This window comes from Salvelinus fontinalis, chromosome 38 (assembly GCF_029448725.1).
Source record: "Salvelinus fontinalis isolate EN_2023a chromosome 38, ASM2944872v1, whole genome shotgun sequence".
NCBI lineage: Eukaryota > Metazoa > Chordata > Actinopteri > Salmoniformes > Salmonidae > Salvelinus > Salvelinus fontinalis.
In genome coordinates this window covers 8,079,860-8,094,838 of record NC_074702.1, presented here as the reverse complement: position 1 = coordinate 8,094,838, position 14,979 = coordinate 8,079,860, and the positions used below count along the sequence as shown (strand labels likewise).

Genomic DNA, 14,979 nt, shown 5'->3' with positions numbered 1-14,979 from the left:
AGAGAAGAGAGAGAAGAGAGTCTGAGAACCAATAGGAAAGAATAGAGAGGAAAGAGTCTGAGAACAAATAGGAAAGGACAGAGATGGATGATGATGGAATTGGATAAGACACCATAGAGAGAGTGTGTGTGTGTGTGTGTGTGCTCCAAGGGGAACGTGCGGTTTCTGAAGCTGCTCCTGTCTCGTCGTGCTGATTGGCTGCAGAAGGATCTAGAGGAGGTAACACCCCTCCACCTGGCGACCCGTCACCCCTCCCCCAAACCCCTGGCCTTGCTGCTCAAACACATAGGACCTGGAGAGGTGGACACACAGGACAAGAACAAGGTACCACACACACACTGTTTACAAAGTTGGGTAATAGTTCTATCAAACAGACTTGTTATGAAACTGTCCCGGCTCTTTGATTTGATTGACTGAATTAGAGTTCACATGGAGTTCTGAGCAATCCACACACACACACACACACACATACATACACACACACACAAAACACACACACACACTGGAATGACAATTGGCTGCTTTGTCCTGACTCTTCAAGGCAGACAGTTGTGCCAAATACATTCTACACACACACACGCACGCACACACACACACACACACACACACACACACACACACACACACAGGCCCCCTCTGTCTGTAGCGATGATGTCTATCTTTCTGTTAGTTCTGTAATAATCCAATATGCATCATCAGCATGTCAGATGACACTGGTTTCAGTATGTCCCAGAATAGATCTCTAACAACAGCCATAGAGGTGATATCCCTGTTATAGCATACTGTCACTGCTACTGTCACTGTTACTGTCACTGTTACGTCACTGTTACTGTCACTGTTACTGTCACTGTTACTGTTAGAGTCACTGTTACTGTTACTGTCACTGTTAGAGTCACTGTTACTGTCACTGTTACTGTCACTGTTACTGTTAGAGTCACTGTTACTGTTACTGTCACTGTTAGAGTCATTGTTACTGTCACTGTTACTGTCACTGTTACTGTCACTGTTACTGTCACTGTTACTGTCACTGTTACTGTTACTGTCACTGTTACTGTCACTGTTACTGTCACTGTTACTGTTAGAGTCACTGTTACTGTCACTGTTAGAGTCACTGTTACTGTCACTGTTACTGTCACTGTTACTGTCACTGTTAGAGTCACTGTTACTGTCACTGTTAGAGTCACTGTTACTGTCACTGTTACTGTCACTGTTAGAGTCACTGTTACTGTCACTGTTACTGTCACTGTTACTGTCACTGTTAGAGTCACTGTTACTGTTAGAGTCACTGTTACTGTCACTGTTAGAGTCACTGTTACTGTCACTGTTAGAGTCACTGTTACTGTCACTGTTACTGTCACTGTTAGAGTCACTGTTACTGTCACTGTTACTGTCACTGTTAGAGTCACTGTTACTGTCACTGTTACTGTCACTGTTAGAGTCACTGTTACTGTCACTGTTATTGTCACTGTTAGAGTCACTGTTACTGTCACTGTTACTGTCACTGTTACTGTTACTGTCACTGTTACTGTCACTGTTACTGTCACTGTTAGAGTCACTGTTACTGTCACTGTTACTGTCACTGTTACTCTCACTGTTACTGTCACTGTTAGAGTCACTGTTACTGTCACTGTTACTGTCACTGTTAGAGTCACTGTTACTGTCACTGTTACTGTCACTGTTAGAGTCACTGTTACTGTCACTGTTACTGTCACTGTTAGAGTCACTGTTACTGTCACTGTTATTGTCACTGTTAGAGTCACTGTTACTGTCACTGTTACTGTCACTGTCACTGTTACTGTCATTGTTACTGTCACTGTTACTGTCACTGTTAGAGTCACTGTTACTGTCACTGTTACTGTCATTGTTACTGTCATTGTTATTGTCACTGTTACTGTCACTGTTACTGTCACTGTCACTGTTACAGTCATTGTTACTGTCATTGTTATTGTCACTGTTACTGTCACTGTTACTGTCACTGTTACTGTCACTGTTACTGTCACTGTCACTGTTATTGTCACTGTTACTGTCACTGTTACTGTCACTGTCACTGTTACTGTCACTGTTACTGTCACTGTTACAGTCACTGTTAGAGTCACTGTTATTGTCACTGTCACTGTTACAGTCACTGTTACAGTCATTGTCACTGTTACTGTCACTGTCACTGTTACAGTCATTGTTACTGTCATTGTTACTGTCACTGTTACTGTCACTATTACAGTCATTATTACTCTTATTGTCACTGTTACAGTCAGTATTACTCTTATTGTCACTGTTACTGTCACTGTCACTGTTACAGTCATAATTACTGTCACTGTCACTGTTACTGTCACTGTTAAATCCTCAGGCTTTGTGTGTTTCTGTAGAATATGTTCTAGGGCTTTTTGATTTAGAGCCTGGAGGTTAGAGCCTGGAGGTTAGAGCCTGCAGGTTAGAGCCTGGAGGTTAGAGCCTGGAGGTTAGAGCCTGGAGGTTAGAGCCTGGAGGTTAGAGCCTGGAGGTTAGAGCCTGCAGGTTAGAGCCTGGAGGTTAGAGCCTGGAGGTTAGAGCCTGGAGGTTAGAGCCTGGAGGTTAGAGCCTGGAGGTTAGAGCCTGCAAGTTAGAGCCTGCAGGTTAGAGCCTGGAGGTTAGAGCCTGGAGGTTAGAGCCTGGAGGTTAGAGCCTGCAGGTTAGAGCCTGGAGGTTAGAGCCTGGAGGTTAGAGCCTGCAGGTTAGAGCCTGGAGGTTAGAGCCTGGAGGTTAGAGCCTGCAGGTTAGAGCCTGGAGGTTAGAGCCTGCAGGTTAGAGCCTGGAGGTTAGAGCCTGGAGGTTAGAGCCTGCAGGTTAGAGCCTGGAGGTTAGAGCCTGAAGGTTAGAGCCTGCAGGTTAGAGCCTGGAGGTTAGAGCCTGGAGGTTAGAGCCTGGAGGTTAGAGCCTGCAGGTTAGAGCCTGGAGGTTAGAGCCTGGAGGTTAGAGCCTGGAGGTTAAAGCGTTGGGCCAGTAACCAAAAGGTTACTTAACTCCAATTGCTCCACAGGTGCCTGACAATAGTGACCCTGGCTGTGACCCCAGGGGGAGTTTGGATATGCAAGAAACACATTTCCATTACACACTTGTGTAACAGGTCAAATATAACACCCCCAAAATTATTATTACAATAGTGTCTGACCCCCCTCCCCTCTCGCTCTCTCCCCCTGCAGCAGACTGCGCTCCACTGGTCAGCATTCTATAACAGGCCAGAGCACGTCAGACTGCTCATCAAACATGACTCCAACATTGGCATCCCTGACAGCGAGGGCAAGATCCCCCTACACTGGGCTGCTCACAGCCAGGAGCACACCGCTATACACACCGTCCGCTGCATACTGGTACACACACACGCACGCGCGCACGCACACACACACACACACACACACAGACACGCACGCACGCACGCACGCACGCACGCACGCACGCACGCACACACACACACACACACACACACACACACACACACACAGGATCCAGTGAGAATGTCATCCTTACACACACCATCCTCTGCTTACTGATGTAAATGAGGTGTGTGTGTGTGTGTGCGTAGGAGGCGGCTCCTACCGAGTCTCTGTTGAACTGGCAGGACTATGAGGGGCGCACGCCTTTGCACTTTGCTGTTGCCGACGGCAACGAGGCAGTGGTGGAGGTGCTGACATCGTATGACGGCTGCAGTGTCACGGCGTACGACAACCTGTTCAGAACCCCGCTGCACTGGGCTGCACTGCTGGGTAAGAGACTGTGTTTACAATGTGGATCCTGTCATCAGAATGTGGTTCCATCACTGGTCCAGATACTGTACCGGGGGGGGGGGGCAACCCGAGCTGGACCTGAATATGTTGATGTGTGTTTCAGGACATGCCAAGATAGTGCACTTGTTGTTGGAGAGGAACACGTCAGGCACCATCCCCTCAGACAGCCATGGGGCCACACCTCTACACTATGGAGCTCAGAGCAACTACGCCGTACGTAGACACACAGACATGCACACACGCGCACACACGCGCACGTTTTCAAGTTACATCAGTGACAAGTTACATGTGTGTGCGTGCGTACGTGCACGTGTGTGTGTGTGTGTGTGTGTAGGAGACGGTGGGTGTGTTTCTGTCCCACCCCTCTGTGAAAGACGAGCCAGATCTGGAGGGCCGCACAGCGTTCATGTGGGCTGCTGGCAAAGGAAGCGATGATGTCATACGCACCATGCTGACACTCACGCCTCACATCGACATCAACATGGCCGACAAGTACGGAGGCACTGGTGAGGAACTCTGGGATGTGTTTAATACGCAGGGATTGATTCAGTCAGCAGTAGACCAAGAGCTGCTGTGATTGGTCAGGCTGGTAGAGGACACCTCCCCCCACCCCTGACTCCCTCCCCCTTCATCCCCTACCCCCCTCACCGCCTTCACCACAGTTTCCCAGATCTTAATGCCCTGGCACTGTCACCATCAGGGCTACTCAGAGAGATAAACAGACAGAGATGACACACACACACACACACAAACACACACACACACACACACACACACACACACACACACACACACACACACACACACACACACACACTCACACTCACACTCACACTCACACACTGGTGCTAGCCTCTGTCATCCTGCACATGTAGGAATGTTGAGGCACTGTAGGTGACAGGTGGCAGGACAGCCGCTGTCTGATGTCACAGGGGATTCCCCAGAGGGGCATAGATGTCAGGGGATTCCCCGAAAGCAGTGGAGCGGGAGAGAAGTGGGGAGAGAGACATGTCAACACATAACTGACACTGTTAAGAAAATTACCAAAAACAGTGAGCATGTACACATACTCTCTCTGACGCACACGCACACGCACACGCACACGCGCACACGCGCACACACACACACACACACACACACACACACACACACACACACACACACACACACACACACACACACACACACACACACCATCCCCAAGCTGTAGACATGCTATCCTTTGTCCCCTGCTCTGCCCTGTGGGCTGATTGGAGCACTAATCACCATGGTGATGCCCCTGCTTCCTGCCCTGCAGGGACAATTTATGTGGATATGCTAATGAGTTGGTAAAATATGCAAATTATCTGGTGTACTATGCTAATGAGGTTGAGTGTGATGGGGAGCAGAGTGGGTTTATCAGAGTGGGTTGAGTAGAGTGGGTTGAGTAGAGTGGGTTGAGCAGAGTGGATTGATCAGAGTGGGTTGAGCAGAGGGGGTTGATCAGAGTGGATTGAGCAGAGTGGGTTGAGCAGAGTGGGTTGATCAGAGTGGGTTGATCAGAGTGGGTTGATCAGAGTGGGTTGAGCAGAGTGGGTTGATCAGAGTGGGTTTATCAGAGTGGGTTGAGCAGAGTGGGTTGAGCAGAGTGGGTTGATCAGAGTGGGTTGAGCAGAGTGGGTTGATCAGAGTGGGTTGAGCAGAGTGGGTTGAGCAGAGTGGGTTGAGCAGAGTGGGTTGAGCAGAGTGGGTTGAGCAGAGTAGGTTGAGCAGAGTGGGTTGATCAGAGTGGATTGATCAGAGTGGGTTGAGCAGAGTGGGTTGATCAGAGTGGGTTGAGCAGAGTGGGTTGATCAGAGTGGGTTGATCAGAGTGGGTTGATCAGAGTGGGTTGATCAGAGTGGGTTGAGCAGAGTGGGTTGATCAGAGTCACTGGAGTAGATAGATGGGCCAGTGGTGTAAATATTGACTGACATGAAATAACAACACAGTACAGGGTCAAAGTGCAACAAAGGACTTTTCATTTGCCGAACTGGTTCTGAAAACTCCAGTAGGTGAGGCTGCTGAGGTGTGTTTAGACTAAATGTGTGTCTGTTGCAGCGCTGCACGCGGCCTCTCTGTCAGGTCATGTGAGTACAGTGAGGTTGCTGTTGGAGAGAGGAGCCATAGTGGACAGTCTAGACGTGATGAAACACACGCCTCTGTTCAGAGCCTGTGAGATGGGACACCGCCACATCATCCTCACACTTATCAAAGGTACACAGCAAAGATGGTGGATAAATGAAGATTTTGCTTTACTAAGGTCGTTGACCATTGGAAAAAAGGAGCGAGTGAGATGTCTCATTTCCTCCTCCGTCTCTGGTACGCAGTACACCAGTGTGTGTGGTGGTGATTATTGTAGACTTGGTATTCCTTCAATACATTGTGGTCTGATAGCAGTGAAGAGTTTGTGGTCATACACGCATCCTTAAAAACGTAGGTGCTCACATCCCCAAATATACACATTTCCCCTCACATCCCCAAATACACACATTTCCCCTCGTATCCCCAAATATACACATTTCCCCTCACATCCCCAAATATACACATTTCCCCTCACATCCCCAAATATACACATTCCCCCTCACATCCCCAAATATACACATTTCCCCTCACATCCTCAAATATACACATTTCCCCTCACATCCCCAAATATACACATTTCCCCTCACATCCCCAAATATACACATTCCCCCTCACATCCCCAAATATACACATTCCCCCTCACATCCCAAATATACACATTTCCCCTCACATCCCCAAATATACACATTCCCCCTCGTATCCCCAAATATACACATTCCCCCTCACATCCCCAAATATACACATTCCCCCTCACATCCCAAATATACACATTTCCCCTCACATCCCCAAATATACACATTTCCCCTCACATCCCCAAATATACACATTCCCCCTCACATCCCCAAATATACACATTCCCCCTCACATCCCAAATATACACATTTCCCCTCACATCCCAAATATACACATTTCCCCTCACATCCCCAAATATACACATTCCCCCTCACATCCCCAAATATACACATTTCCCCTCACATCCTCAAATATACACATTTCCCCTCACATCCCCAAATATACACATTTCCCCTCACATCCCCAAATATACACATTCCCCCTCACATCCCCAAATATACACATTCCCCCTCACATCCCAAATATACACATTTCCCCTCACATCCCCAAATATACACATTCCCCCTCGTATCCCCAAATATACACATTCCCCCTCACATCCCCAAATATACACATTCCCCCTCACATCCCAAATATACACATTTCCCCTCACATCCCCAAATATACACATTTCCCCTCACATCCCCAAATATACACATTCCCCCTCACATCCCCAAATATACACATTCCCCCTCACATCCCAAATATACACATTTCCCCTCACATCCCAAATATACACATTTCCCCTCACATCCCCAAATATACACATTCCCCCTCGTATCCCCAAAAATACACATTTCCCCTCACATCCCCAAATATACACATTTCCCCTCACATCCCAAATATACACATTTCCCCCCACATCCCCAAATATACACATTCCCCCTCGTATCCCCAAATATACACATTCCCCCTCACATCCCCAAATATACACATTCCCCCTCACATCCCCAAATATACACATTCCCCCTCGTATCCCCAAATATACACATTTCCCCTCACATCCCCAAATATACACATTCCCCTCACATGACCATTATGTGCATGAAGCACGGTGTGTGTCATTTCACTTTTGTGTATAGTCAATCATAATTGATCACAGAGGTACGTAACGATTATATACATACAAATTGGGCCAAGTTAAAAACCTAGGCAACAGTAATCTTTTTTTGATGTCTGTAATCCTTTATGACCGTATGTACCTCTGTGATTAATTATGATTAAATATGTGCAAAGTGAATAGAATTTGTTCCACACCTACCATGCGTCATGTGCATGTGAGGTGAAATGTGTATATTTGGGGATGTGAACACTCAGTTTGTTTGACCTGATGAAGATCCGGTTCGGATCAAAACATTGTCAATAAAGCTGTGAATTGGGAGGTTTATTCAATAATATCTGCCATTCAACTTATAGTCATTTTGTATGTGGTGCTATGCTCTACCTACTGAGTCATACAGGACTACACTAGTGTACCATGCTCTACCTACTGAGTCATACAGGACTACACTAGTGTACCATGCTCTACCTACTGAGTCATACAGGACTACACTAGTGTACCATGCTCTACCTACTGAGTCATACAGGACTACACTAGTGTACCATGCTCTACCTACTGAGTCATACAGGACTACACTAGTGTACCATGCTCTACCTACTGAGTCATACAGGACTACACTAGTGTACCATGCTCTACCTACTGAGTCATACAGGACTACACTAGTGTACCATGCTCTACCTACTGAGTCATACAGGTCTACACTAGTGTACCATGCTCTACCTACTGAGTCATACAGGACTACACTAGTGTACCATGCTCTACCTACTGAGTCATACAGGACTACACTAGTGTACCATGCTCTACCTACTGAGTCATACAGGTCTACACTAGTGTACCATGCTCTACCTACTGAGTCATACAGGACTACACTAGTGTACCATGCTCTACCTACTGAGTCATACAGGACTACACTAGTGTACCATGCTCTACCTACTGAGTCATACAGGACTACACTAGTGTACCATGCTCTACCTACTGAGTCATACAGGACTACACTAGTGTACCATGCTCTGCCTACTGAGTCATACAGGACTACACTAGTGTACCATGCTCTACCTACTGAGTCATACAGGTCTACACTAGTGTACCATGCTCTTGTAATGCAGGATTTGGGTGGGCTAACTATGGTGAAGAATGCCTCATTGATTTTCATTGTGTAGGCTCTGCTCGTGTCCACCTGGTGGATCTAGATGGACACACTGCTCTGCACTGGGCAGCTCTGGGGGGGAACGCTGAAGTCTGCCAGGTCTGTCTTTTCACCTTTATACGCTTTTATTATCCCTGAACACTTCTTCATTTGTCTTCATTTCCTTTCTTTATAGACTGTGTTAAGGGTGTGTTGTTCAGGTCATTGAGCCGGTTGTCTGGTACTGTAACCTCAGTGTGATGGTCATGGTAGTTGCTGATGGAGAATGGGATCAGTCCTAACGTCCAGGACCAGGCAGGCAGGACTCCTCTCCAGTGTGCTGCTTATGGAGGGTACATCACCTGTATGGCTGTACTACTAATGGAGAACAACGCCGACCCTAATATACAGGACAAAGAGGTACACACACACACACACACACACACACACACACACACACACACACACACACACACACACACACACACACACACACACACACACACACAGGCACACCACACACACACACACACACAGCACACACATCACACGACATACAGTACATATACAGAAACACACAGACACAAAGTGCTCTCCACTGGTCCTGTTCTACCGTGTGTGTCTGCAGGGCAGGACAGCTCTCCACTGGTCCTGTCCTACCGTGTGTGTCTGCAGGGCAGGACAGCTCTCCACTGGTCCTGTTCTACCGTGTGTGTCTGCAGGGCAGGACAGCTCTCCACTGGTCCTGTTCTACCGTGTGTGTCTGCAGGACAGGACAGCTCTCCACTGGTCCTGTCCTACCGTGTGTGTCTGCAGGGCAGGACAGCTCTCCACTGGTCCTGTTCTACCGTGTGTGTCTGCAGGGCAGGACAGCTCTCCAATGGTCCTGTTCTACCGTGTGTGTCTGCAGGGCAGGACAGCTCTCCACTGGTCCTGTCCTACCGTGTGTGTCTGCAGGGCAGGACAGCTCTCCACTGGTCCTGTTCTACCGTGTGTGTCTGCAGGGCAGGACAGCTCTCCACTGGTCCTGTCTGCAGGGCAGGACAGCTCTCCACTGGTCCTGTCCTACCGTGTGTGTCTGCAGGGCAGGACAGCTCTCCACTGGTCCTGTTCTACCGTGTGTGTCTGCAGGGCAGGACAGCTCTCCACTGGTCCTGTTCTACCGTGTGTGTGTCTGCAGGGCAGGACAGCTCTCCACTGGTCCTGTCCTACCGTGTGTGTCTGCAGGGCAGGACAGCTCTCCACTGGTCCTGTCCTACCGTGTGTGTCTGCAGGGCAGGACAGCTCTCCACTGGTCCTGTAACAATGGCTATCTGGATGCTGTGAAGCTGCTGCTGAACTCTAATGCCTTCCCCAACCACATGGAACACAACGAGGAGAGGTGAGGAGGAGGTGGATGATGAGGAAGTGCCTCGTCTATAGTTTGGAAGAACATCAACTCCTACAACAGCAGCAAGTATCGATTTAGATTCAAAAAGTAGCTGTTGGTATTGTCTTGCTAAGGCAGTTTAGTTGTTGTGCTGTCTCTCTACCTAGTGGCCTACTTGTATTTTTCTACTGGTACTGACTGATAACTACAGGTAACTGGCAAGATAAAGGAAACCCCAACATAGTGTCTTAATAGGGCGTTGGGCACCACGAGCCAGAACAGCTTCAATGCATCTTGGCATAGATTCTACAAGTGTCTGGAACTCTTGGAGGGATGCGACACCATTCCTCCATGAGAAATTCCATCATTTGGTGTTTTGATGATGGTGGTGGAAAACGCTGTTTCAGGCTCCGCTCCAGAATCAACTGGGTTGAGATCTGGTGACTGAGGCAGACATGACATGTGGTGTGCATCTTTTCATGCTCCTCAAACCATTCAGTAACCACTCGTGCCCTGTGGATGGGGGCATTGTCATCCTATGGAGGCATAGACACGGTAGCCAAAATAATGTCCTGCGCAGTATTTTTATACATGACCCTAAACATGATGGGATGTTAATTGCTTAATTAACTCAGGAACCACACCTGTGTGGAAGCACCTGTTTTCAATATACTTTGTATCCCTCATTTCCTCAAGTGTTTCCTTTATTTTGTCAGTTACCTGTACTTTATTGAGGGAAAATGTACTTGCTACGATTGTGTTGTTGTCTCACCTAGCTATGTTAAAATGAATGCACTAATGTATGTCGCTCTGCATAAGAGCGTCTGCAAATGACTAAAATATCAATGTAAAATTATATGTTGTAATTTTCTGAATGAATTTTGTGAATCTATTCTCTATGTGTGTTGTTTTTCACAAAGCAAGTTCATTAGGTTAAAGATGCACTATGCAGAAATCACTCCGCCATTTCCTGGTTACTAAAATTCTAATTATAATATCAGTTTATGTGACAAAACATCCAAGTATAGCGTAGAGAACCATTGTACCATCTAAACCGCTGTGAAATATATCTTCCATAACCAATAATGTTGTATTTTCAGCTGTTTGAAGCTGGTGTACAGAAGCAAAAAACTTAAGAACAGGAAGCATGCGTGTGTGTGTGTGTGTGTGTGTGTGTGTGTGTGTGTGTGTGTGTGTGTGTGTGTGTGTGTGTGTGTGTGTGTGTGTGTGTGTGTGTGTGTGGTGTGTGTGTAGGTACACCCCCCTGGACTACGCCCTCCTAGGGGAACACAGTGAGGTGACTCAGTACATGTTGGAGCATGGAGCTCTGTCTATAGCGGCCATCCAGGACATCGCTGCTGCTTCCATCCAGGCGCTTTATAAAGGATACACGGTCCGCAAGGCCTTCACTGAGAGGAAACAACTACTGATGAGACACGAACAGCTACGCAAGGACGCAGCCAAGTACCACACACGCACACACACAACCACATACACACACACACATAGAAATTAGCATTGTGATCCATCCCCTGTCTGCTCAGTACTCTCTGTCAATAACTATATCATAGTCAACCAGATCATGCCATACACACACACACACACACACACACACACACACACACACACACACACACACACACACACACACACACACACACACACACACACACACACACACACACACACACACACACACACTCACACACACACACACACACACACACACACACACACACACACACACACACACACACACACACACACACACACACACACACACACACACACACACACATTCTCTTTCTATCTATTTTCTCTCTCTCTCTCTCTCTCTCTCTCTCTCTCTCTCTCTCTCTCTCTCTCTCTCTCTCCTCTCCCTTTCTCTCCATCTCTCCCTGTCTTATTCCCCCAACCCATATAGAAACAGTCACACTCTCTCCATATCCATCTTTCCACCTGTCATCCCTGCACACACATACATCTTCTCCCTGTCTCTCTCTCTCTCTCTTTCTCTCTCTCTCTCTCTCTCTCTCTCTCTCTCTCTCTCTCTCTCTCTCTCTCTCTCTCTCTTATAATTCTACACTGTTTGTAATAAATGGCCTGTAAGGGTCTCTGTGTGCTTGGGACTCCTATTAGGCTTGGATTACTGAAAGGATTCTCCTGTTGTTCTTTGTAACGTCAGGACTAGTTTGTGATGTTGGTCAGGGCTGGTCCAGCGGTAGGGTTTAGGTAGGGTTTTGAGATAAGGCTGTAACTAGGGTTAGGGTGTATGTGTGTGAGACGTGTGTAAGATGTGTCATGATTTCACTCAGGAAACGCGAGGAGGAGCAGCGGAGGCGGGAGGCGGAGCAGCAAATCTCATTGGCCAGAACAGAGAAACAGAGGATGTTATTGGCCCGCGCTGAGCAGGAGCAGCTGTCATTGGCTGAGACTATGAAGGAACTGTCAGTGTATGAGAGAGAGGCAGGGGGCGGGGCTAATACAGCCTCCAAAGCAGAACAGACCAATAGCAAAGAGGAGACACGGAAACATAGAGGTACGGACATACACGCACACAGGAGGCTGCTGAGGGGAGGACGACTCATAATAATGGCTGAAATGGAGTTAATGGAATGTTATCAAACATGTGTTTGATAAATTTGATTCCATTCATTCTGTTCCAGCCATTACTATGAGCCCGTCCTCCCCAATCAAGGTGACACCAAACTAGTTTTCATTGGGAAGGCAGATAAAGCCTTTTTGATCAAAAGCAATGACTTTTGCATGTGAATCCTACTCATTACTGTTCCGTTTGAGAAGGGCGCTCCTCCCTCACTGCTTTTGCCCCTTCTCGTCACGGGTCATAGACCGGTGCCCTGCGGCTCAGCTTAATCAGATCCACTCAATGAAAAACAGGTGAAATTATGAACGCCATCTTCATTATCTCCCACCATATGGCACAAGTTGACTGCAGATATTTACTTAAAAAGTAGCTAGAAATATTCAAATGTATAAAAAAGAAGTAGTTTAAACAGTATTGACATTATTGAAAAACCATCCTGTCTCTTTTTCCAAAACCCTGGACTACGGTATATATACGGTAAACCGCCCAAACCTAACACACATATACACACACTCGTATTCACCCACTCACTCAGTCTCTTACTTCCCTCTCTTTCTCAGCACATAGAAGCAGACCCTCCAGGAGAGGGAAGGAGGCGCAGCCAGCCAAAGGCCCTGACCCCGTGGTGACCCCTCACCCCTCAGTGACCGCTGACCCCATGCCCCCTGCGCAGGGGTCTAGGGTCAGGGAGCGTCTCTCTCCTGCAGGCTGCAGCCGACCCCCCAGTCCAAAACACAGACCCCCCACCACACCCAGGACCAAGAGACTCACCTCTGCAAACACACACACTCCTTCCAAAACACACACTCCCTCCAACACACACACTCCCTCCAACACACACACTCCTTCCAACACACACACTAACTCTAACACACACACTCCTTCCAACACACACACTAACTCTAACACACACACTCCTTCCAACACACACACTCCCTCCAACACACACACTCCTTCCAACACACACACTAACTCTAACACACACACTCCTTCCAACACACACACTCCTTCCAACACACACACTCCCTCCAACACACACACTCCTTCCAACACACACACTCCTTCCAACACACACACTCCCTCCAACACACACACTCCTTCCAACACACACACTCCTTCCAACACACACACTCCCTCCAACACACACACTCTTTCCAACACACACACTACCTCCAACACACAAACTCCTTCCCACACACACACTCCTTCCAACACACACACTCCCTCCAACACACACACTCCCTCCAACACACACACTCCTTCCAACACACACACTACCTCCAACACACAAACTCCTTCCCACACACACACTCCATCCAACACAAACATGTCTACTCGCCCCACCATGGATCAAGAAGCCCCCAGCACCAGGGAACGCACCCCTAGAAGCAAGAGAGACACACACACCAACACACACAACCCCAGACACAGAACACGCCCTGCCACAGACCATACCACCTCCTCCAGCAAGAACCACACTAAAGCCTCCACACAATCACACCGCCCCAGCAGCAAGCCCAGGGAGCGGGACAGAGACCAGGCTGCCTGCACTATCCAACGAGCCTGGAGGAGGTAAGGTTGAAGCCCGACCAGGGATGGTCTGCTTTTCATTCTTCCCATTCCCTCTCCAAGCTGAGCCAGTACTGGGAGTACTGCCATGGAATAGAGCCTGTGGCCCCTTTGCCAAAGCAGATGTGCTCAGGTAGTTTCTCTCTGGCCTGATACCAAGGTTGGCTCTGAGATGGCTTCCCAAACAGCCTGGAGGAAGTGTGTGTATGGTTGAAAGGGGGGGGGGGTATACTGTGCTCCACAGTAGCGTTCTCTCTTACCAAGAGAGTGTGGCAGTGCCATGTGGTGCCCACATGTGTCTTCCCTCCACACACACACACACCAACTTACACACAGCGTCTCCCCCTCTCGCTCTCTGTGGTCTGGCTGCCTGCCCTCCTACCATCAACACCTCCATGACGGGGGAGGTGGGGGAGACAGGGGGTATAATCTGGAGCCCTCTCAGTGTTTTAACGAGAGGCTAAAAGTTCAGGCGTGCCATTCTAATAGCTACCAGCAGCCTCTCATTCAGGATCTACTACCCCACATCGGAAAGCGTTCTGTTCCCAGCCGCCAGTAGATGTGTGTGCGTGCGGATGCGTGTACTGATTTAATTGTAGTATACAAGTAATAAGCTTTTTCTACTAAGCTCTTGAAGTATGCCATGGCCGGGTTCAGTTCCCCTAGAGGAAGTGTTATGTATTGATGCTGAAGAGTAGCGGACCCAGAATTGAGCCATGTGGAACCCCTGAGGTTGGACATTATTATTTCTCACCCCTCTTAAACCAGCTTTTCCAG

The 14,979-nt window shown here is 48.1% G+C and overlaps 1 protein-coding gene across 1 annotated transcript in view; it reads left to right on the top strand.

Moving 5' to 3' along the window:
• Window positions 1-150: 150 nt before the first annotated feature.
• The window catches only part of LOC129838129 (inversin-like), a gene marked incomplete at its 5' end in the record, with an annotated part of 21,557 nt that continues 6,728 nt past the window's right edge, over window positions 151-14,979 (top strand). Inside the window, 12 exon segments of the mRNA XM_055904868.1 lie at window positions 151-324; window positions 3,177-3,344; window positions 3,557-3,737; window positions 3,862-3,971; window positions 4,093-4,264; window positions 5,838-5,993; window positions 8,694-8,779; window positions 8,933-9,079; window positions 9,934-10,040; window positions 11,283-11,492; window positions 12,344-12,567; window positions 13,194-14,205. Of these exon segments, the coding sequence (XP_055760843.1) occupies window positions 151-324; window positions 3,177-3,344; window positions 3,557-3,737; window positions 3,862-3,971; window positions 4,093-4,264; window positions 5,838-5,993; window positions 8,694-8,779; window positions 8,933-9,079; window positions 9,934-10,040; window positions 11,283-11,492; window positions 12,344-12,567; window positions 13,194-14,205 (2,747 nt within the window).